Raw genomic sequence first — 21,370 nt, forward strand, 5'->3', positions numbered from 1 at the left:
TGACCAGGACCAGGTCTGGTTGGGTTTTGAGTATCTCCAAGGATGGAGACGCCACAGCCTCTGTCAGCAGTTTGTTCCAGAGTTCGATCACTCTTTTTTACTAAAAAGTTTTTTCTTATGTTTAAAGAGAATTTCCTTTTCTCATTTTGTGCCCATTGCCTCTTGTCCTGTCACTGGATACCCAGAAGAGCCTGGCTCCATCTTCCTTACACCCTCTTGTCCAGTATTTATACACATTAGTAAGATCCCCCCTGAGCCTTCTCTGTGCCAGGCTGAACAGTCCCAGCTCTCGCCCTCTCCTTGTATTTCAGGTGCTCCAGTTCCTTAATCATTGTTGAGGCCCTTCGCTGGACTTGTTCCATGTCTGTCTTGTACTGGAGAGCCCAGAACACTGGGCCCCAGCGCTCCGGGTGTGTCACGCCATTGCTGTGTAGAGATTAACGTACTCATCTGATCTTGACAGGGAGTGAAGAGTGGAACAGCACCAACAGCAAAAAAAGCTAATGAGTAAGTTTTTCAGGCCTGTAAAAACAAAGATCGGTAATAAAACGCTACAGAAGACCTTCACAAAACTTGCTGACTGCACTTGGCAGATGAAATTTACTGTAGGCAGAAGGAAAGGAAAAGCAATATGGTAGGGTCTAATGATCATTACTCTTCAGTAATGATCCCCCCGTGAAACACCAGCTTGTTGTTAAGAGGAATTTGAATGTTAGAAATTATTAGAGAAGAAATAGAAAACACTTCAGAAAGTATTCTGTCATTACAAAAAAATGCGCGGTGTTCCTGCATGTGTGCTGTTGAAGGTTACGTGCAGTCAAAGGTTACTTGCATCAAAAAGGATACAGCAGAACTGGGAAAGTCAGTTCAGTCTACTGAGGAGTCCTAAATACGCACCTCTGAAAGGTAAGAGTGTGTCAGGAAGTAATACGGTGATTGCGCGGGTCTTAATACCCTTCCCCGAGGCACTAGAAGCTGGGATTTGGCCGTTATTGGAGCTGGGCTACTACGCAGAGTTCAGGTTTGCCCCAGTACATCTGTTCTTAGGTTAATCTGAAACTCTGCTTCTGAGCGTTGGGGAAAGAGAGAATGTAGAGATTTGTAACAGAAAAGTGAGGGCAGTGGATGCGGACGGCAGTGTGTGTGCCAGCACCAGCGGAAAGAGCAGAACACGGGTGAAAGGATGGTCTGTATTGATAATGATGGACGCTGCTCCCAGTCAGTCAGACCAAGGAGCGGGGCAAGCCCAGAGGGTCGGCGCGCTCACAGACGGCTCCTCAACAGAGGGCCCTGCGCTCTGCAAGAGGAGGATGGCAACAAGCCAGCATATCACACGTGCCGTTCCTTTATGGTATTAATGTGAGTGTGTAAAACCAACTTGTTAAGAGATTTGTTGAATAGATTTTTCCCCAGATCTCGCACTGGGTTTTGTTACACTAATTTTCTACAACAAACATTGTTACTTGTTTCTACCTTGAAGTACTACAATGAGTTGGTCAAAAGTATTGTTGGTCACTAAAAGCTGAGGTGAACTTGTCAGTTCCTTTTCTGATGGTCTCAACTTATTCAGGGTGAGCGGTAGGTCATTACAAACAGGTTAAGCTTGACTTGAAAGCCTACAGAGGAAGTATATTGCAAAATACATTTGTGTCATTATCCCACAGTACTTGTTTCTGTTTATAGCCTTATATAGATGCATTAAGTCTCAAGATACCATTTCCACTTACCTCACCAAGGGAGCAATTAAGCCACAGTCTGGCTCTGCAATCTCTGCAGGTATGAAGCAGTTGCTTTTGGTTTTGTTTCGGCCAACAATAAATGCAGCATCTACTTCCATTCCCTCCAAAGTTTGTGATCAGCTTCTCATGAAGAAGAAAGGGGGACAAATCTTTTATCTTGCCTAGCAGCGGTCTGTTACTACGCACTTTAGAAACAAGGATTTAAGAGAGAAACAGAAGTTGTTAGGATCAGCACCATGAAAAACTATTGATCCTCCCGACACAAAATGCACACCGCATGACGGTCCCACTCGTGATTGTATGCAAAAGATGAACATAGGTAAGTTTTTCAGTAAGCTTTACTACCTGATATTTGCTTATAACCTTTGATGATGTTCTGTTGAATGTGTATTTAATTTTTAAACACTTATGCCATGACTACTTTGTGCAGTCAGACTTTACAGCTAGCTTGTGCATCCAGCACTGAACTGATAGGTGCACAGAGACCACCCAGATCTCACAGATAAAGGCCTTGTTTCTTGAGAAGTATTGATGAAGCTTTCCCTTGGCCATTCATTATGCTGTCTTCAGTCGATTCTCGTTTTGAAGTTAATAGTCACTAATTGTTTTGTGACATTTTGGAAGGTGAGAAATACGTGGAAAAAACAACCCGGCACATAACGGCGATGAGTCAGACAGACGATGAGTCAGCAAGATCCTGGCGGAAGAAGCACCTCACCAAAAGACCAAAGAGGGAAGATCTCCTGACATTCCACCTCCCTATGCAGGATGAAAAAAAACCCCGTTCCTCTGTAAACAAGCAAAACGACATTTTCACTCTGCCATGTCCTGACTCCTTGAGGAGAGAGGTAACTGGAAAATTCTGTATGTGGATTCCTGTAATTTGGGAAATAGACTCTCGAGAAAGGCATGCTGATTAACAGGACAGGGTGTCTTTGCTTTAATTCTTAATGGCCTACTGAAATCTAGGTTTGGGAGAGAAGAGGTTCCCAAACTCTGCTTACGTATTTCAGATTCATTGCCACAAGCAGCCTTACAGTGTGATTTTATCCGAATTTGTTCTTATCAGAAAGAAAGGGATCATTGACTGTACAGGATACTACCTACATTCAAAAGGATTATCAGAGTTTGACCTTCTGAAGACAAAAATAAACATTCCTACTGATGTCCCCTAGAGAAAGATTTGTGTTAAGAAAAAAAATTGTGTGTGTTTTGAACTTGGATCAGTTAACAGAGCTGGTTTACAGCAAGGCACATTGCATTGACAAAGGCAGAGAGACGATGATCTTCAGGAAAGAGCTGGACACAAGGACCATGAACACAGAATGTGTAGGAGAGCAGCAGGAACTTCTGAAAGTAGCTTTGTCCCTAAAGAAAAACCAAACTGCTTCCTGAGAAAAGAGGAACACTCCTGCTATGTTCGCCCTAAATAAAAGAGTCAGAAGATTTTGAAGGAGCCCAGATTGCCATATGTAAGCACAAAGATCCTGGGTTTACTGTTCTGAGTCAGCTAGAGGGGCAATGCCCAGCACAGTATAATCTTGATGTTTTCAGGTAAAAACCAACCTTTCTATCCACAGCTAGATTCCAATTATACTTCTATTTCATTAAACAGACATCGAAGTACTTCAGCGTTTCATCAACATGAGTGACCCACCTGGCGATGTTGTCCGTGAAGAAGTTGTTATAGTCACTGCAGAGACTGAAGTTATCAAAAAAGAAGCCACCAGAGAAAAATAACCTCACTGAAGCTGTAAGCCAAATGCAAGAATAAAGGAGTCAGTCAGCAAGCAGATGTTCCCCAAGAGCCAGCATTAGAACTGCCACCTAGAAGGGCTGAACCAAGAAATTCACGTGATTGTGTGGGTGAGAGAGAGAATCGCCAAATGCAAAATTCTGTTGTCAACAATTGCAAGACTCTGTGGCGGGGACCATACAAAAATAGCTATTAACAACTATTAACTATTGTAAAAATATTTCTGCTTGGGACATCACGTTCATCTTTCATCATTTTGGAAAGATGTACTCTGTTAGCTAAGACGTACCAATTCTATCTGTGTGGTAATAGATTTAAACTATAATTTATTTGTCTGATATTTCTAATTCAATAACTGTAAAGAGCAGTTGAAACGACAGTACTACATCTATTAATATTTTTGTTCTCGGTTCTGTAAGACCATTAAGGCCTTTGTTAATCATAATCACCAACCACAATAAATGTCATCTTTGCTTCTTGTATAATATTCATTGTAAAGTTGAAGACTGCATTACCTGAAGTTGAAGGCTGCACTACCTCAAAGCAAGGCTAGGACTGGATACCTACAGCTAAGTCTAAACTGTAGGGGCCAGCTCCTGGTTTTTGTGTTCATCCAGACTTTGCCAGGATGAATGAGATTGTCACGTGGCACGGCAAAGTAGCTCAGGCACAGCAGCAAGAGGGGAACCCTAGCCACATTTTAGAAGAAGCCCAAGCAGCCACACACTTATTTATCAGTTGTGTTTGCGTAATAGTCATGTTTTCCCACAGGAGGGTAGCATTCCCCTCTCAACAAAGCCATTGCCCAAATGCAAACCATTCTCCTTGTATTGTTTTGGCACAGGAAAATTCAAGTGGTTGTAAGGGCCACTTCTCCCACAAATTTCCCATCCCTACCCACCTTTACTTGAGCCTGATTCCGAGGGGGTTTTATTATGAATTGTGATCCATTTGGTGTAATCGATTTCCCATATCTCTCTGTGTATTACCCAACCCCATATGCACTAACCCCCAATCCTGTTTGTTAAAGTTGCGCATTGGTCCATGTCTCGTTTCCCACCCCCTTTACTCAAAACTGGCAAATCCCCTTTCAACATCCTTCCCAGAAAGCACTCTGTTTACCCCTAAAAGCTCATCGGGATTTTATCTTGCATGACAAGTTGTGACCCTATATTCCTAGTGGCCACAGATACAGAGTGATGTCTCATATAATATGCAAAAGATGTTCATTAAGGTCTAATTGTACTGTTATACATGCAACATCCCATGTTATATTATCTAGGGTCATAAGATAGACTGCATGAATTCTTTCGTGACTTTAATTGATTCAGTTCCCAGAGTTGCCACCAACATGTCCATGGATTTGTCCATACTTGTTCAGAGGCTAATCCCCCTTTTTTTAACAGCCCCATCTCCACTTGGAGGTGATTTGCATGTGCAGATGCATCTGCTATTTCTTTTATGTTCCACACCCCAAAAACTGTATTCCTGGCATCCCATAAAGAGCCAAAAAAGTCCCATTTTGTCATTTAACCTCTTTGGCATCATTAATTCCCTTGTGGTGAATAATTCTGGCCATGTCCACCATGCTCTATACTGAAAAGGCAGTGACTTGCATACTCCAAGGCTATTTCTTATATCATGTAGACTCCACTGATGGTGTTTCCAAATTCTTCTGACTCCCTTATAGGTGTAATAATTTTATTCCAAATGTTGGCATCCTCCTCTCCCCACTGCCAGTTTCCTGTACTTTGCAGCAAATTTTGCAGGGGATTTGCTATAGCACTGTAATCTGGTGTAAATTCCTTACAAAAACCTACAAACTCTAAAAACTTTCCTATCAATAGCACGGGTTAAACGCGTGAATAATTTCCTCTGCAGAGGTAATTCCCCACCCAGTAGGAACTAGCTTGGTACCTAGATATTCCGTCTCTGTGTAACAGATTGTGCTTTGGTGCTTTTACCCACTGACAATTAGTTAATTTAATAAATTTGTCTTCATCCTCAAGTGTGAGTTGGTCAAATTCTTGCCACCCATATCCCTCAGCCCCTCCCACCCCTGAAAATTTTATTTGATTCTTTTTTCAATGTGGTCGTTCACCAGTTAAGGTAAGCAATGATCCAGTATCACATTCAGAAACGTGCCCTGGATCTCCATCCGTCCCGTAGCGGGGTTGATTTTGATATTAACGCTCAACCAAACGCCTGTGGTGGGCCTCCCTAATGAAGGGATAGTTGAGTCATTGCTGCTACTTCCCTAGACCTTGGTGGTCCAGCTGAGAAAGCCAGGTGCTGGCACATTTAAAGCAGATGGAAATTTCTCTAGATGGAAAATTGTTAAATTCCCACCCACTTTGGGTATTTCCAACCATCCTTGCCTAATTGCGACCTGTATTTAATAGACTGAGTTTGTTCCCCATGACAGTGCATCAAAAGTGATGTACGGAGCTCGGCTGCCTCCTCCAGCCACTCTGGCCCAGGACCTCTCTGGGCCGGCACCTGGAGCCCAGCCCAGGGTCCCGGGGCCTCTGCCCAGGCTGAGGGACACAGCAGTCGCTATCCCGTTTGCAGGTTCAACCTGCAGGTTCAGTAGCAAAGCTGAGCATGCATCACAGAGACACACGGACACGGACAGCCCCACAGACGTACAGACAGAGGACGCTGTCACAACCGGTCACATGCACTGCCACAGGCAAAGTGCTGCCTTCAGCAGCACCTAGATGCAGGACTCACATGAAACAAACATGGACAGCCACGTCCCTTCCTCCTCTGGGGCTGGCAGAGGCAGGAGGTCACTCGTGCAGGCAGACACGACGCTCTCCAGGTTCACAAGCACACGCACATTCGCGCATCCCTCGAGTACCGGCATGGCCCCTCTGCCCGCCCAGCACCCCTGCCCGGATCCTGGCCCAGCGTGGTGCTCGCTAGCAAAACACACGGCACTCGCACACTCATCCCTCGTGCTCCCCGTACCTACACGAGCCTCAGGGCGTACCAGCATGGACCCCCCACCCAACTGACACCCTGTCCCGGACATGAGGCCCCCCGACTCGCTGGCTGCTCCAGCTTTAGGTTTGCCAATGAATGCACACGCACACCCCACGCACACCAGAGCTGGGGAAGACACAGACACATGTCCCCCCCCGCAGCCGACACCAGGCACATGGGCCACGACCCGCAGTCCCATCCAGCCGCTGGTGCCGTTCCCCCCCGGTGTTCGTTTTGGGAACAAACACCATTCCCGCCCCAGCGGCGGGAGCTAAAGACCCCCACTGGCTCCATCAGCTGGCACCACAGGCCGGGGCGCCCACACCCCCAGCCTGACTCCGGGAGCTGTCACCAAATTCCACTCACGCACACACAGGTCTCACCAGTAGCTGGCACATACTCCGTGCAGTAGTTTTAAAAAAACAATGTCTGCATTATTTCTGTCATGGAAACTTTTTCCTGTTCTGCAAGGCAAAGGTTCTTGGCTAATATTGATTTCCTACGACGACAAAAAGGATATTTTCTTCCTGCTGGCAGACGGAACTCCAAAGTACGCATCAGGGCACACTCTGCATGTTCTATTCATTACTCAGTTTATTATATATGCTCTGTGTATTTTAGCTCTTAGCTACATGTTCCATCTGTAGAACTAAAATTGCTTAACGGAAACGTCTGTCGGCTGGTCACAAAGCTCTGAAGCTTAACAGAAGGCCATGAAATCAGTAGTAGTGTATCCACTCACAGTCCAATGATGCAAGAATGAAACCTACCTCAATTTTGGCATGGGGGATACCAAACAAGGAAAGAGAGAATAAGGGGTGAGCTCAGCTCCTTCAGCTGCAGGGCAGCAAAGCCTGTCCCGACGGGATCCTGTGATATCCCTTCTGCTCTTGAGTCCACTTTGTGGTCTTCCTTTCGCCCTTCATTTTCATAATATGAGAAATTTTCAGAGAGAGACATTACTCTTGGAGGTCCCATTCTTTCAGCTATGTCCATAAGAAGCCGTCTGGAGAGTCAGTCATTCTTCTCATGTTACTGGTTGATGCTCTGGACATGAAAAAACAGGACAGTGCAATTGTTCAAATCCTATAAATAAAGTTACAATGCTTTAATAACAGACATTGCCTGCGGATCCACTCTCTTTAGGGACCTTGCCATCAGAATCCTTGCCCATTTGGATTATTTTTTAGCACTTCCCAGTATAATCAAAAACAAACAAAAAACTACTTAGTGTTTACTAAGGAAGGTTTTTCCCTTAGTAGGAGTTCTCTAAAAAAAGATTATTTTTTGTCTTTTTAGACTGTAGTTGGAAGTATAATACTTGGAATTATTTTAGATTAAATCTTTTAAGCATTTTTCTTGCACTGGCTTACACTCTGCTTGAGCATTTTGAACTAACAGGTTGCCTCTTACGCCTTAGTTCCCACGATACAATGACTGTAATGCAAGTTGGAGGAGTAACTGCATTTGCAACCTCGTTGCTGTTTTTATTTGCTCTGAAGAGAAAAGTAAGTACTATTAATGGATTATGTAACAACAAATAATCTAATCACTATTTTAATGACAGCTTTTTATCTGTTTTATCGAGTCACTCAATTTCTACTAGTTCTGTTTGCATCTCCAAAACTAGCAATGCTCACAGTAAACAAAATAAAATAAAATTGAGCAGTCTGTGCTGGAAACTGTTAAACTACCAGGACTGATCCTGTGCTCCCAGAAATCTCCTGTCCACAGGTTTGCTGTACTACTGGCAAGAGAAGTCAAAACATGTAAGTGGAATGTATTGTATTTCAAAACGGGTTTTTCTCATGAACACATTACCATTTATCTGTTCCTTTCTTAGGGCCTCTCTTGGAAACACTGATGAGTATCAATAGGAAGGCAGCAGCAGCTGGAAGTCAGTTTAAGAAGTTAACAAAAACAGAATTAGAAATCAATGAAGGTGTGTTTTACGGAATTATTCAGCTTATTAACAGACCAGAAAAAGAAGCAAAAGCTTAAGTCAGCTGCAGTAGTTTCAGGATTACCTTTATGCATGTCACTGATGTTAGTTTATTAGTCACCATCCCTAACAACTGTTTTTGGGGGTTCAAAATGTGTTGGCCAACTGCAGCTAAAGTCTCACTGTACTTGGTGTCTTCAGGAAACCCTGACAAGCATGACTATATCAAACACCTCAAGCATTCTGCTGATTATCAGGGCGATTGTCTGTATCCTTATAAATTCATACCTAAGTGGTTTACTTGATGTGCAGTTATTAGCTATACTGACATGAGCTAGCCCGTACTGTGCAGTGCCTGTAATCATTCTGTCAGGGGTAGTACCAGTAGCTTCATATCACACTGCAGCCAACAAATTAAAAACGTTTAAATGCAAAGCTCCTTTTCTGTATTAGGGAATCTAGCAAAAATTTTTGGAAGACAAGTTTTATGTTTAATTAGATGACAAGTAGATATTTTTTTCTGTGTGATTTTTTCCTATTTCATTCCCTAATGAATGGCAAGACCAGACAGCTAAAAAGGTATTTAAAGTTCCTGTGGGTTGTCTCATAAGAAAAAACTTACGAGTCTTGCATCTTCCCAACCCAAATAATTATCTGTCAGAGTTAGGTAAGTAACAGAACTGAAGCAGATTCACATTTATTTTAGATTACCTACTACCTCATTTGATAGTTTTGTTTTTATTGTGCAGTTCTTCTTGCTTTTTTTTTTTAATCTAATCAGAATACACTTTTCTTAAATTTAGTGATGCTGGTGATTCAAATGCAGCGAGGGATGACATTTTTATTTGATTCTGGCTTCCATTTCACAGTGTCAATGCTCACAGTTCTTTGCTTTTTCTTACGCAAGTTACAGGTTACATATCCTCTACCTGGAGCGCCGCTCTTTGCTACTGTAAGTAGAACACTTCTACGGCATACTATTTTTCATAAGAGTTATCTTGCTCCAAACTCTTTTCTTTTGCTTAATCTTTCAAACTACGTGACTAGTGCAAGGCTGCAGTCAGTCCCCTCTCTCAGTATGATCTGCTATTCGACAGGAGGGTGCCGAGACCTGCGTATCAGCAGGCCATTCTGTGAAACAAACTTCAAATCATAAACCATGCATTGATATATTGTCCCTTTTATATTACAATTTATTGACAAATAAGGCAAATGGCAAGTGAGTACTTTTCATTTGGTGTAAATTGTAGAAACTCAAAAAAGCAAAACTGAATGTAAGCATTGTTTTCTTCCCTCTTCCTACAAGGATTTGACAAGGAAAGCAGCTGAGCTTGAAAGTCAGCCCGCAGAAGAGCAAAGCTCCTGGATTGTGCTGAGGCAGCACAGGGACTTTACAGTGATCCCAAGTGAAAACCTTGTGGGCTGCAGAGAAAGGAGGGAAAACATTTGAGCGGAGGGAGTCACTCTGGTTTCTGTAAATATCTTTTAAGAGTCACTTTTACTTTCTTATGGTAGTTAATTTAATAAAGATAAATCAGCAAAAAAAGAAATCTAGAGGAAGTGAAATGAGAGAAAGGAGAGGAAGGTCAGGAGCGAGGTCACCTTGGGATTAATTACTGCAACACACTGAACATGGGCACACATCTCACGTATGTAGCAACTGAAATTACTTACGATTTAACTCTGTGTTAGCAGTGCACCGCTAATTTCTGTCCATTTTGAGCTATTGACAGTATCCCTTAAATTTAGCACCTACTCCCTCAAGGTTGACTATTCTTCCTTGTATTTGAAGAGGGCAGAACTGAGGCTGCAGACTGAAACAAATGTATCTGGTTCCTGCTGTCACGGGTCCCACCGCATTAAAAGTTGTGAATACCTGAGACTTTCAAAATATATTTCGTCTTAAATCAAAGCTTTTCATGAAGTTAAAACATAAGCCTAGCGCAACTTTTATAGACTTTCATACAATATACTAAAGTTGATTTGGGGCTTCTGGGTGCTATGGTCACATATGTCCAAATAAAAAAAAAAGCTGAAAAGATCTGTAAGTGTAAATTTAAAGCCACTTACAGCTCTTATCCTTCATAGGCAGCAGGAACCACTAACCCCAGGGAATTCAGGGCATACAAGCACATCTCATGGTGTTTAGAGCTGACTGGCTTGTAAAAAGTTTGGTGCAGAAAACTTTAACATTGGTATTTAGTATGTGGCATTTTTCCCGTTCTATTTAAATATTTTCATTGGTGTACTGAGACTGTCAATATATAAAATTAGTCTTTATTTCCCTTAGCAAATGTTTTTTTCATTTTAATTGCTTGAGGATTTCTTTCTTACCATCATTAATTGCAAAGACTGAAAAAACAATTTAAAATCAATTTTAAGAGACCAAGCTAACACACACACAAATAATAACAATGTGAAACTCAAATCATAACGTCAGTGTTGGCTCGCTCAGGAAACAAAGAGAAGTTTCTGCCATGAGGATGCCAGGATGGCGAAGCCAAATAACGTTAATTTTAAACCTGCATCCAGCTTTCCAAGAAATTTATCCCCTTACATAAGCAAAATTTAGCAGGAAACTACATACATAGGCCCACGTTTTAGATTCAGCTGAACAAAATTCCCTTAAAATGTGACTGTTAAATAGAATACCGGTTTGCGGATGATAGGTTTTAGTCTGAAGAAGAGAAATCTAAGTAGATCACTCCTCTCCACTGTAACAGAAAACTGTTAACTGACTGCATCACTGACCAAGTTTAGTGTTTATTTGAAGCTAGTCTTAAATTATTTACTTATTTAAATAAAGAAGTAAATAAAAACTGCAGTCACAGTTAACTAAATTAAACAAGTATATAAAGTGCTGGATGATTAAGAGTGTGTCTTTTAACTCCTTTTCTGGAAAATAATTTCAAAAATAAGAACACTAAAGGCAACTTTCAGAAGTCAATTATTTGCTCACCAAAGTCGAAGACGACATGAAACCTGTGGTTTTGTCCCAAAATGAGCAATAATGTCTGAAGAACAGAGCATAGAAATGACGCATCAAATGGAAAGAAAACTTCCACTTTAAAGAGTTGATATAATTTAAAATAAATAAATACCATAATCCATAAAGTAAAATGACCATTTTATAATTTTTTTAAATTTCTTGTATGGGGTTCACAGACCTGAAATACACCCAAAATAACTCGTCCAAAGTATTCCTTTAAAAAATTATAAATTATTGGTAACAGTTTCTTTAATGGAGATTGCAGGAGTAGGTCCCACATGAGTCCATATATAGCCCTTCTCTGGTCTTGTAGGAACAGTGGGGAAGGGAGATGATCGAGATTTGAAATATTCTGAAGGTGCATGACAAACAAATTCTAAATATTCCATTTTCCTTGGAAGATCTTCTTCTGGTCCTAGAAAAAAAATAAATAATCTTCAAAGACAAAATCTAAAGGTATAAAATCGGAGTATGCAGGACTTAAAAATATGCAACAACAGCCAACATCCCTTAGAGAATGTGCCTTTTCAATCAATGACTTTCCTGGCAAAGTAGCCTCAAATGCTAGGCAAGAAAGCTCTACCTTTATTTTTGCTGGGCTGATCTTTTTTTTTTCCCCCTTCCATGCGAAACATTCAGTTATTTGAGTGAAGTACTTTAGTTAATGTATTTTAAATAGATACTATTTGTGGCCTACCTATCAAAAGGACTTTTCTGAATTATTAATGATTTTATAATCAGTAGCAGAACATTCTCTATGCCAGTGCTTGCATGCTATGTATTTTAAGCACCCAAGATGAAGATCAGCTAATTCAGGTCATTTTAAAAGAAACAGCTTGGACTGGTATATTAGGTTTATACTGTAATAACTTTGATTCTATCTACGGAGTAATAATTTGATGTTTAAAGTTGCAAGACTATAATTGGGCCCTTTAGCACAAATACTCAGATAATTACACTCACTGCAGTAGTGCTAATCATATTATATACATAGGATAAATAAAAAAGGTTATTGAAGTAAACGAGATGCTTACAGGATTAGGGTCTAAAATGTGGAAATTGCATAAATGATCGTGACAAGCTCAAAAGTTCATTTAAAAAAATACAACTCTGCATTAGTCTAGGCACATATAAGTAATTGTATAAAACGAAGGCTTAGAGATTACCTATGATATAGGATGCTGGGTCAAAACAATCTTTGGGGCTGGCTTGCGTAGGAATGAGCCAGGTTAGTGCAGCACTCTTTTCACAGTATTGGTCCTGAATAAACCCACGGATCTGAGCGTAGTATGTTTTTCCATCCTGCTCATCCACCACTGAAACAACATCTCCAATTTGATAGTATACACCCTAGAAGACATACAAATGATAATTAAATCAAACAATCTGATTTTAGAAGCTTCACTCTGTGATTCTGATTCATCAGTATCTTAAATTATCTCAAATTACCCCAACCTTGAAAGACAGCCTTAATTCAGCCACATGCAAAAGAACGGCGGCTAAGATAGAGTGCTGTCTCACCTAAGCAGTCATCAGCGCTGCTTGTGCACAGTCACCCAGTGTCTAGGAGTCTGAGGCTACACCTCCTGTCTGCAAGAGTGGAGATGGTCTCATTCTGTCAGAAGTAGGAGAATGCAACACCACCTTCTAGAAAAAGTAACTGTAGTAATTTCCCTGTGTGTGCAGGGAAAGCAGCTTTCTGTGTACGAAGAAGTTCACTCATCTGAACGCAAAGGAGTCCCAAAACACAGATCCACCTCCTTCCATGGTGCTCTGTAACGTGTGAGGCTGTGCAGCAAAGGCAACTCACTTCATGTTATAACAGCGCCGCGCAGCACAATGCAGTGCCTGCACTATCAACATCAGAGTTTGCCAAGCATCATCCCGGAGGGTTTTGTTTTTAAAACAGATTTAAAAGACCTCAAAAACCCCAAACAATCCTTTTCTCAACAACACAGCGAAGTATCAAAATAGAAACATTTTGCATAAAGAGATCAGGTTAAGTAAAACTTTTGACATAGATCTTAGGAATTTCTGAAAAAAAACAAACAAAAAACAAAACACACAAGAAAAGACATTAATTCTCTTCCAAACTAGTCAACAGCAAACAGAGATTCATCTGGGATGCAAGACATGAAGCATCAGGTCTCTAAAGAGCATATGGAAGCTCAGTCTACCATTTCTCCTCTCGCTATGTAGTCTCCCAGTGGCTATTCTGACCTTTTCTTTGGGGGAAAAGACATTTCAAACAGTTTGTTTGTACTACCAGGAAACAAAAGCAGATTTCAGAACTTCAAACACTAACACCTTGGCGAGGTGGTAAAAATGCTCTCAAGCATTGCTTCCATTGCAATAGTCAACAACTTCCTTGTTCCCGGGGTGTTCCAAGACTGTTTGCGCCCAGCTCTGAACCTGGACCCAGTTCAGATGTTAAGGCAGTGCAACCCATCCCCTCTGCAGGCCATATTCTCTGTGCCTTCTATCTTAGGGTAGAAAACATCACACAAATTTAAATAATCAGCTATAGTCACTTTTGCTTGACCTCTGCACGGTGAAAATTAAAAGTTTAAAAACCTCAATTGCAATAATTACTAAGGAAACCAGATGCATCTTTTTCTTGGAAGAAAAAACCGGGACAATGACAAGTATGTAAACTACTGTGGTAAACTACCTTGCAAGACTTAACAGCAATGACATGAGGCAAAATCTTACACAACTGCTAGGCAAGGAAGAACAGTTTCTGTGAATATATCCCCAGTGCTTTCACGGTCTGTGGTAATTTTTGAGATTGGAAATAGAAACAGCAAGATCTTTTTTGCAAACAAATTTGCATAAACCATACCTTATAAAAGATTGATTCTGCTGTAATTATAGTGGATACAGACTCAGGAGCCTTGATGGGCTAAGAAAAGAAGACAGAAATGGAAAATCAAAAGCGTTAAAACAAACCAACCACGTAATATAATTCAAGGCTGTTTTTTTTTCCTTTTAAACAACATACTGATACATTATCTTCTTAGAAAATTAGTGAACACAAGAAACCGGGTGCAAACTTTTCAAACATTTCTACTTTAAAATTGAAAACAATACAGCTAACATTTTCATTCTCAGGATTTTAAGTGAAGAAGTGAGTACTAAATTCGCATGACTGGTTTCTATTTACACAAAATTCCTTCTCTCAGGAAACAAGCCTGAAGGACTGGATGCTGCGCGGACCGGCGAATCACGCAGGCAGGCGTGCCCGTGCTACTGCGGAACAAACCGGCTCTGACATCGATTACAACCACTTCCCATCCCGGTTTCAGTCTGATTTTGCGACAGGAGCTGCAAAACTCCACACCGGGGTCCTGCGCACCGGCAAGGTGAACCGGGCGGGGGCCGGGCCGGCCGGGGCCGGCGGGCCCGCCGCGGGGAGGCGTTTCTTCAGGGGACGAGACAGGGCTCCAGGTCTGCCTCGCCCCGGGCAGCCCGAGCCTGCGGGGCCCGGCCCGCGCCCGCCGCTTCCCACCCAGCCGCAAAAAGCCACACACCACCTTACGTTTTTTAACTTAAAGATGTGCCTCCTCCCCTTGCCCTTCGTGGAAACCTTCTTCTCCGCGGCGGGCGCTGACTTGTACTTGGTGTTCCTCAGCCGCGCAGACCGCCGGTGGATCTCCTGCTTACTCTGGGCGGGGAAATTACCGAGTAAATACACGGAAGGGCGCTGCCCCAGGCGCGAGGGGTACGGCCGGCCCGTCCCTGCCCGCCCCGCCGAGACCCGGCCTGGGCGAGGCGGCGGGGCCGGGCGCGGAGCGGGGGGCTCGGCCCCGGCGGGCTCACCTGCTTCCCGCCGCCGCCGCCGCCTCCGCCGTTGCTGTGCTGGGCGGCGGCCGAAGTGGTGGCGAAAGCGGCGGGCCCGGGCGGCGCGGAGCGGGCCGTGCAGTTGTTACACAGGATCTCGCCCTGGCCCCCCTTCTTCCACATGGAGGAGGACGTGCTGCGGCACACGCTGCAGGTGGGCTTCAGCCCCAGCGGCATCCTGCGGCCGGCGGAGGGGCCCGCGGCCCCTGGCAGGGAGACGGGGGGGAGCGCGGCGCCAACACCGGCCAAGGCGCCGGCCCCTTCCCGCCGGCGGCGGATGTCGCTGCGGCGAGGCGAGGCGAGGCGCGCCGGGAGGAGCGGGGCGGCCCGCCCTCCCCTCTGCTGGCTGCGGGGCCGCCCGCCGCCGGGGGGCGGCCGCAGCCCGCCTCGCCTCGCCTCGCCTCGTCTCAGCGCCCGCCGTGCCCAGCCCCGCGGGGCACCGCCTCCCGCCGGCGGCCGGGCCCGCCGCGCTTGGGCCCCGGCAGAGGCGGGCGGCTGCGGCCCGGCCCCACCCGGCCCTGCCGGCGGGGTTGGGGCCTCGGCTTGCAGGGTAAGTTTCGGGGGCTGCGCGGAGCTCCATGGGTCCGTGTCCTGGCAGCGTAAAGGCTGTTTCCCTCAGAAATGGCAGACGGCGAGTGTGGGCTCTCGGTCCCCGAAGGGAAAGAGTCCCTGTCCCAAGCAGGGCACATCTCTTGCCTCAGCAAAAGCCGTGACAGAGAGCAGTGTCTTTGCCATCCCGGCGAGAGCCAGGGGCAGTCAAGGGGGAGACCCGATGGGCGTAGCAAAGCACAGAAGCTGCCTCCGGTACCTGCTCCATTCCCATTTGCAGGGGGGCACTGGACTCCATCATCCGAAGATGTACAGCTCTCATCCTTCCCACTCACCAGAAAATCAGATGGACTCAAATAGTCGTTCTGGTTCAGGAGAATAGTGACTGTGACTCTTACCCTCAACATACGCCAGCTTTGGTCTTCATTAAGCCAACAGCCCCTTTTGCGTGGACCCTCAGTCACATATCAAATAATTTAAAAGACTAGGGAATGAAAGCATGCCTTTGTGAAGCTCTGCCAGCTAAATGTGGGAGCCATGGATCTAACAGTGGTTCCTCACCCTGATGCAACTTACATGGCCCCAAGCATCCCTTATAGATATTTCTCTAGTCTGATGTTAAGAAAGAAATGCCCACTCACACACAAAGATTTACAGCCTTTAGTTTCCATACTTAGCCGTCATCCTTCATCCTTAGGTTTTATTTAAACCTTTGGTGCAAATTAAGTTGATTTCTTTTTGTCTTGTTCTCAGTGGACACAAAGAACAAATCATTTTCTTCAATAAGATTTTTTACATAGAGGAAAATGATCCTGCTAAAATCAAATTATTACGTTATGTAAAATTGAGGCTATTTAATTCAATGGTATTATGGTAACAACTGCAAAATTAATAGGCATAACTTGCAGGGATCTGTTTACAGATGCTCCACTCGTATGCAGCGTGCAGTGGCTGGAGGGCACAGTTCCCAGTTGTTACTGTCCCTGTGGCTTGCCTGGGTTGGTACTGACTCATGGGCAGCTACCCTTAACCTCTTGCACTCCTCTCTTTCACACCAGCTTTGACTTTCTTGTCTCAGGTGCCAAATTTATTTCCGTGTTTTGATTTAAATCCTTTTTTACCTTCATCTCCTTTCAAACTGTTCATAGTTCTTGTATTGTTATTTTTTTTCTCTGCTTCTTTAATCCATCCCTCTGTAGTTTTATGTGATTATCTGGCAGATCAGTGATCTCACAGAGACCTTTAAACTCTTCCCACTGCTTTTTTTGCAGCTTCTGCCTGCTTTCCTTCCCAACCACCCTCAGAAGTTCTCCACTGCTGGGGCCCCCTCAGCGCTGTCACGTTGGCATAGCATCATTGATCTGCATAGAGATGGGGTAGAAATGAGTAATGGTGCCCATTTCTGCCAGGTAAGTACCTAATACTTTGTGAAGGCTTTTATTCTGTGAATTTGATAAGATACAGTGTTAATGGATGACAAGTATATTTGGAAATAGTTGGGTTTTTTCCAACTCCAGTTTTATTGTAGCCTTTTTACCATCTTCCCCACTCCCAGCTTCTTCCCTTTTGTTCTTTCCAAAACAATGCTGCAGAGTCTTTTCCTCTTCTGCCACAAATGTAGGATGTGTCTGTTTTACATATATCTGTATATTCTAATTAAGTATGCTACTGTATATTGTTCTGATAACTTACCCACTGTAATTTTTTCTTCTGCCTTTAAATAATAACTTGAACAAAAAAAAATGCTCAAGCTTTATGAAGCCTGATTTGAGGTGATAATTTCAGCTATTTCAGTGGGTTTTAGCCAACCATATTTATGTAATACTGGCAGAAAAGAGTTTCAATTCAGTATTTCTTGACAAAGTGTGGCTTCGTTAATGACTGTCATTTCAACGGAACCTTGGTAAATGACACCTTGGGATTACAGTGCACTTAATATGATTATTCTGTTGGGCTTGGGAAAGGCCATTAGAGTTACCATGATGGAGAGACAGGGATTGCTGTCAGTGCTGTTTGATCACTCCCTACCTAGCCTGAAAGGTAACAGAAAGGGCAGTGGTTAGGATATTTTGTCAAAAATTGAAAACAGCGTGTCTTTTAGCTTAGTTATGCCCAATAAAATTAGCATGAATTAAATTTTTTTGTTACTTGATACTTAGCTCTTTATGTAGGCAATAGCTGAAATATTCTGATTTGAGAGTTGCTGAATACCCAGGAGTTATGGGTAGCAGGGGACGAGAGCTCAGGACTTCTTAAAAGTACCCCTCTCTAGGTTCCTCTCTAGAGGATCCCAAGTTTGACAATGATGATCCTAAATTTGGAGCATATTCTACAGTTTCCTGATTCTCCTTAATAAAACTAGACTCTCTTTGAAGCTGAAGGGGATTGAAAGGCAACTGTTAGACTGTGGCCTGATTGGAATTGGAAATGCCTGATTGAGCTGAGGGATTTTGCACACTGTAAGCTCAGCTAAAGTTGGGGAGTAAATCTATTTTCTTCCAATTAATGCATATTCCCACTTTATTTTATTTTTGCCTCAGTAAAAGAAAGGGGCGCTCTTGGCTAAGATCTTTGGAGTCATCAGAACACACCCCTGCCCTGAGGGACTTCAAATGTAAATAGACAGGATGGAGAAGTGGAGAAAAAAAAAGGCTGGCTCCACCTGGGGAGCGGGAATGTGAATGTTAGTGACACACTGGCTGTCAATGCAGAATCGTTTCTTCTTGGAAGCTTTCAGGGAGGGTGTTGGTTATTTATTGGAAGTGGTGCACTCTCTGCATCTCCTGCTTAAGTAGCTGAATTGTTCTGCAGTGGATTTAACGGCATTGCTTCCTCTTAGCTTCCTACTGCTATCCTATAGTCTGCTGGCTCACATGTGAAGAATCCTTTATTCTAATTTTCTGTGTCACTGTTCCACAGTCAGCTGCAGAGGATGCACCTGGAGTGCTTCTCCAGAAATATTTGCGTTGTAAATGCATGTAATTTGGCATGAATCTGACTGACTGGTGCACTTTGCATTTCCACATGGTCCTGTACTAATGTGCTGTACTTATTAGGTCTCTTGTGAGAAAAGCAGGTTTTATTCTCTTAATTCCCACAGCTAAAAATGATGCTATTCTTGAAATGTATTGCACAATCATTACTTGCATAAGTAGCATGCATCTATCTTTGCAACTTCAGGGTCTTAATTACTCATTTATGTGTGGGGTAGAGCCAAGAACTAATCCCAGAGTTTGTGAGGTCTTTGGGTTTTGGTCCCATGGTACGTGGCGAGAGCAAGCAATGGCAGAGATAACATATCATGACCACAAGTACTTCATTCTTTTAAAGCATGTTAAAGCTGTCTCTCAAACTACTTCATTTGTACTCTAAAATGCTTCTGTGATACAAGAACAGCAAAAATACACTTTTAACAAAAATTAGTATTTCTGCACTCATCATGTTTTGTCAGTTCAGGCTCTCAGGACTTATTTTTGTAACAGTTGACAGTTTTTCGCTAATGTATCTTCTTGCAAATAGGGATCCAGTACTACAGGCTTTCTGCTTAACAGGTTATCTTTACAGGTTACTGTTTATGCTTCATTTGAGACAGTTCTTAAGGATCTAATGCTTGGAGCAGTTTTAAGATAAGTCTTTGAACAGAATTTGAATTAGTGGTCCCAACTAAACTGCATGCCACTAAAAATACTTTAGGCTTGGTTTTTAGCCTTTATGATGCTGATGCAATATGATGCTCCTTGGGCGCAACCTCACTTGTGACTTCAGGGTTCTCTCTCTTTGCACTAGTGACAAAAGTAGGTACTGCTGTTAACTGTGACTAAGGAAATTCATTTCTTTATGTATGTTTTTTGTTATAGAATGTTTTCATGTCTCCATTATAAGCCAGTATGACAGATGCAAGTCAACACTGACTGCTAAAGGCACACATGCACATTCCCACTGTGCATGTAAATTAACTTGTTAATCCCATAGACTTTTTCTTTATTTATTTAGTAGAAATATATAAAGGAGATCTGCCAGTTGTATAAGATTTCATACTAAGTGAAAACCAACCTCAGTTATTTACCATTGCCAGTTTATCACTGTTCTACACTTTGGATTTGAAAAACATGACAGAGGTTTGTCCTTTTCAGTCAGCTGCACTTAACAGGTTGCTTGGGATTGTCATTGTAGTATTTTTTTTATGAACTTTTCCTCTGGGGTAGGCAGCTCCCTGCCCCCCTGCTTCTGATGCAGCCTCAGCTGCATTTTTTAAAGCGGTGTTCAAGTCCTTCCGTAGCTGTAGTTCTATATGTTGCACGGGGAGTCCCTGTTTCTGAGGAACTGTGTAGTTAGAGCCTTCCCAGACGCCTGAAAGGTGGCAGGCTCATGGTATAATTTTGTGACTTTTTGTCTCTTCATACACTTGTCAAAGGACCTGCTGTAGTAGGCAATAAACCAAACCTGAGTTTCATTCGTTACCTCCAGTGGGACTTCACTGAAGTACTGAAATGTTCCTGGTTCTGCTCTTAGCACATGTGGCCTTTGGCATTCTTTGTGACATCCTGCAATGGCAAGTATACTTGTGAGCACATGAGACAATTGTGTCTTCATTTTCCATGAAGCTTTGCAGTACGTTGATCTATTATTTGTTGGATTCTGCAACCAGTTCAAATTTGCCTAGGATATTTTTCCATGGTTTAGTCTGGGAATTTTTCCTACAGTCCCTGTTTCATTCCTTGTCTGGCTCTGTTAGTGAACTTCAACCTTTCTCTACTTTGTTATTACAATGGAATGTAGAACTACACTCATCCTTATCTGAGTTGACTGAAGTTTCTTTAAAGATGAAACCGGACTGCTGTGTTGTGTTGATACAGCAGAAGCCCTGTACTCAAGCAAAACTTAGAAGGGCTGACAGGCATGAAAATAGCAATGTAATAGGAAATTGAAAGAGGATGTATTTTCTTTCCATAAAAAATTGCTATTATGTTTCAGTGTAAAGATTTCCAATGTGAGGCTATAGAGCAGAGTAAGATCATTTATGAAAAATGTTTCGTCCTTTGGTTTTTTAACAGTAGCTACAGACAGGCTATGTCCTATTGGAACAGTAGTCTTTAGTATAGCATTTTGATAGTCTATTCAAAGTGCATCTCTGGTGTTATCTCACCCACTTACCTAGTCTAAATCTCTAACACTATTTTGGAGAAGACCTGGTGCAGGAAGTGCAAAAATACATCGAGACTGGCTGTGTACCAAGGAGAAGTTACTTCATCTAAGTATCTTACATATCGCCTTGTATAATGAACATTATATACACCAAAAAGGTCTACATCCTGATATTTCTTTCTGTGCCATGTATATTGTGCTCACTTTGTACAAATAGAGTAAATGTGGTTTTTACTTAGACCACCAAAGAGTCTACCAAGTTCTTCTGCCTTCCAGGACAGAATTAATCTCAAATCATAGAGAATGGAGTTGGATGGCTAAATTATAGCCAAGCAGAATTTGGACTGCTGTGCTCAATAACACCGTCTGTATATGCTGCAAAAAACAGAACTGGAATTTTAAGTGGGTGCCTGCTGCTGAAT

General features: G+C 42.8%; 1 protein-coding gene and 1 long non-coding RNA gene across 2 annotated transcripts; one reads left to right on the forward strand and one right to left on the reverse strand.

The window, feature by feature from the left end:
• The first annotated feature begins 2,592 nt into the window (after positions 1-2,592).
• LOC142079490 (uncharacterized) lies at positions 2,593-3,980 on the forward strand. The gene is made up of 2 exons (XR_012672691.1): positions 2,593-3,211; positions 3,355-3,980. It is a non-coding gene; the product is annotated as an uncharacterized LOC142079490 (long non-coding RNA).
• Positions 3,981-10,680: 6,700 nt separating this feature from the next.
• On the reverse strand, positions 10,681-15,564 carry GATAD1 (GATA zinc finger domain containing 1). Its single transcript, XM_075143775.1, has 5 exons — positions 15,234-15,564; positions 14,953-15,078; positions 14,257-14,316; positions 12,581-12,764; positions 10,681-11,829 (listed from the first exon to the last, which is right to left on the reverse strand). Exons 1-5 carry the CDS (start codon positions 15,429-15,431, stop codon positions 11,639-11,641), a joined length of 759 nt encoding a protein of 252 aa, XP_074999876.1. The 5' UTR covers positions 15,432-15,564; the 3' UTR covers positions 10,681-11,638.
• Between the last annotated feature and the right edge of the window lie 5,806 nt (positions 15,565-21,370).

Source organism: Calonectris borealis, chromosome 2, assembly GCF_964195595.1.
Source record: "Calonectris borealis chromosome 2, bCalBor7.hap1.2, whole genome shotgun sequence".
NCBI classification, from domain to species: Eukaryota; Metazoa; Chordata; class Aves; order Procellariiformes; family Procellariidae; genus Calonectris; species Calonectris borealis.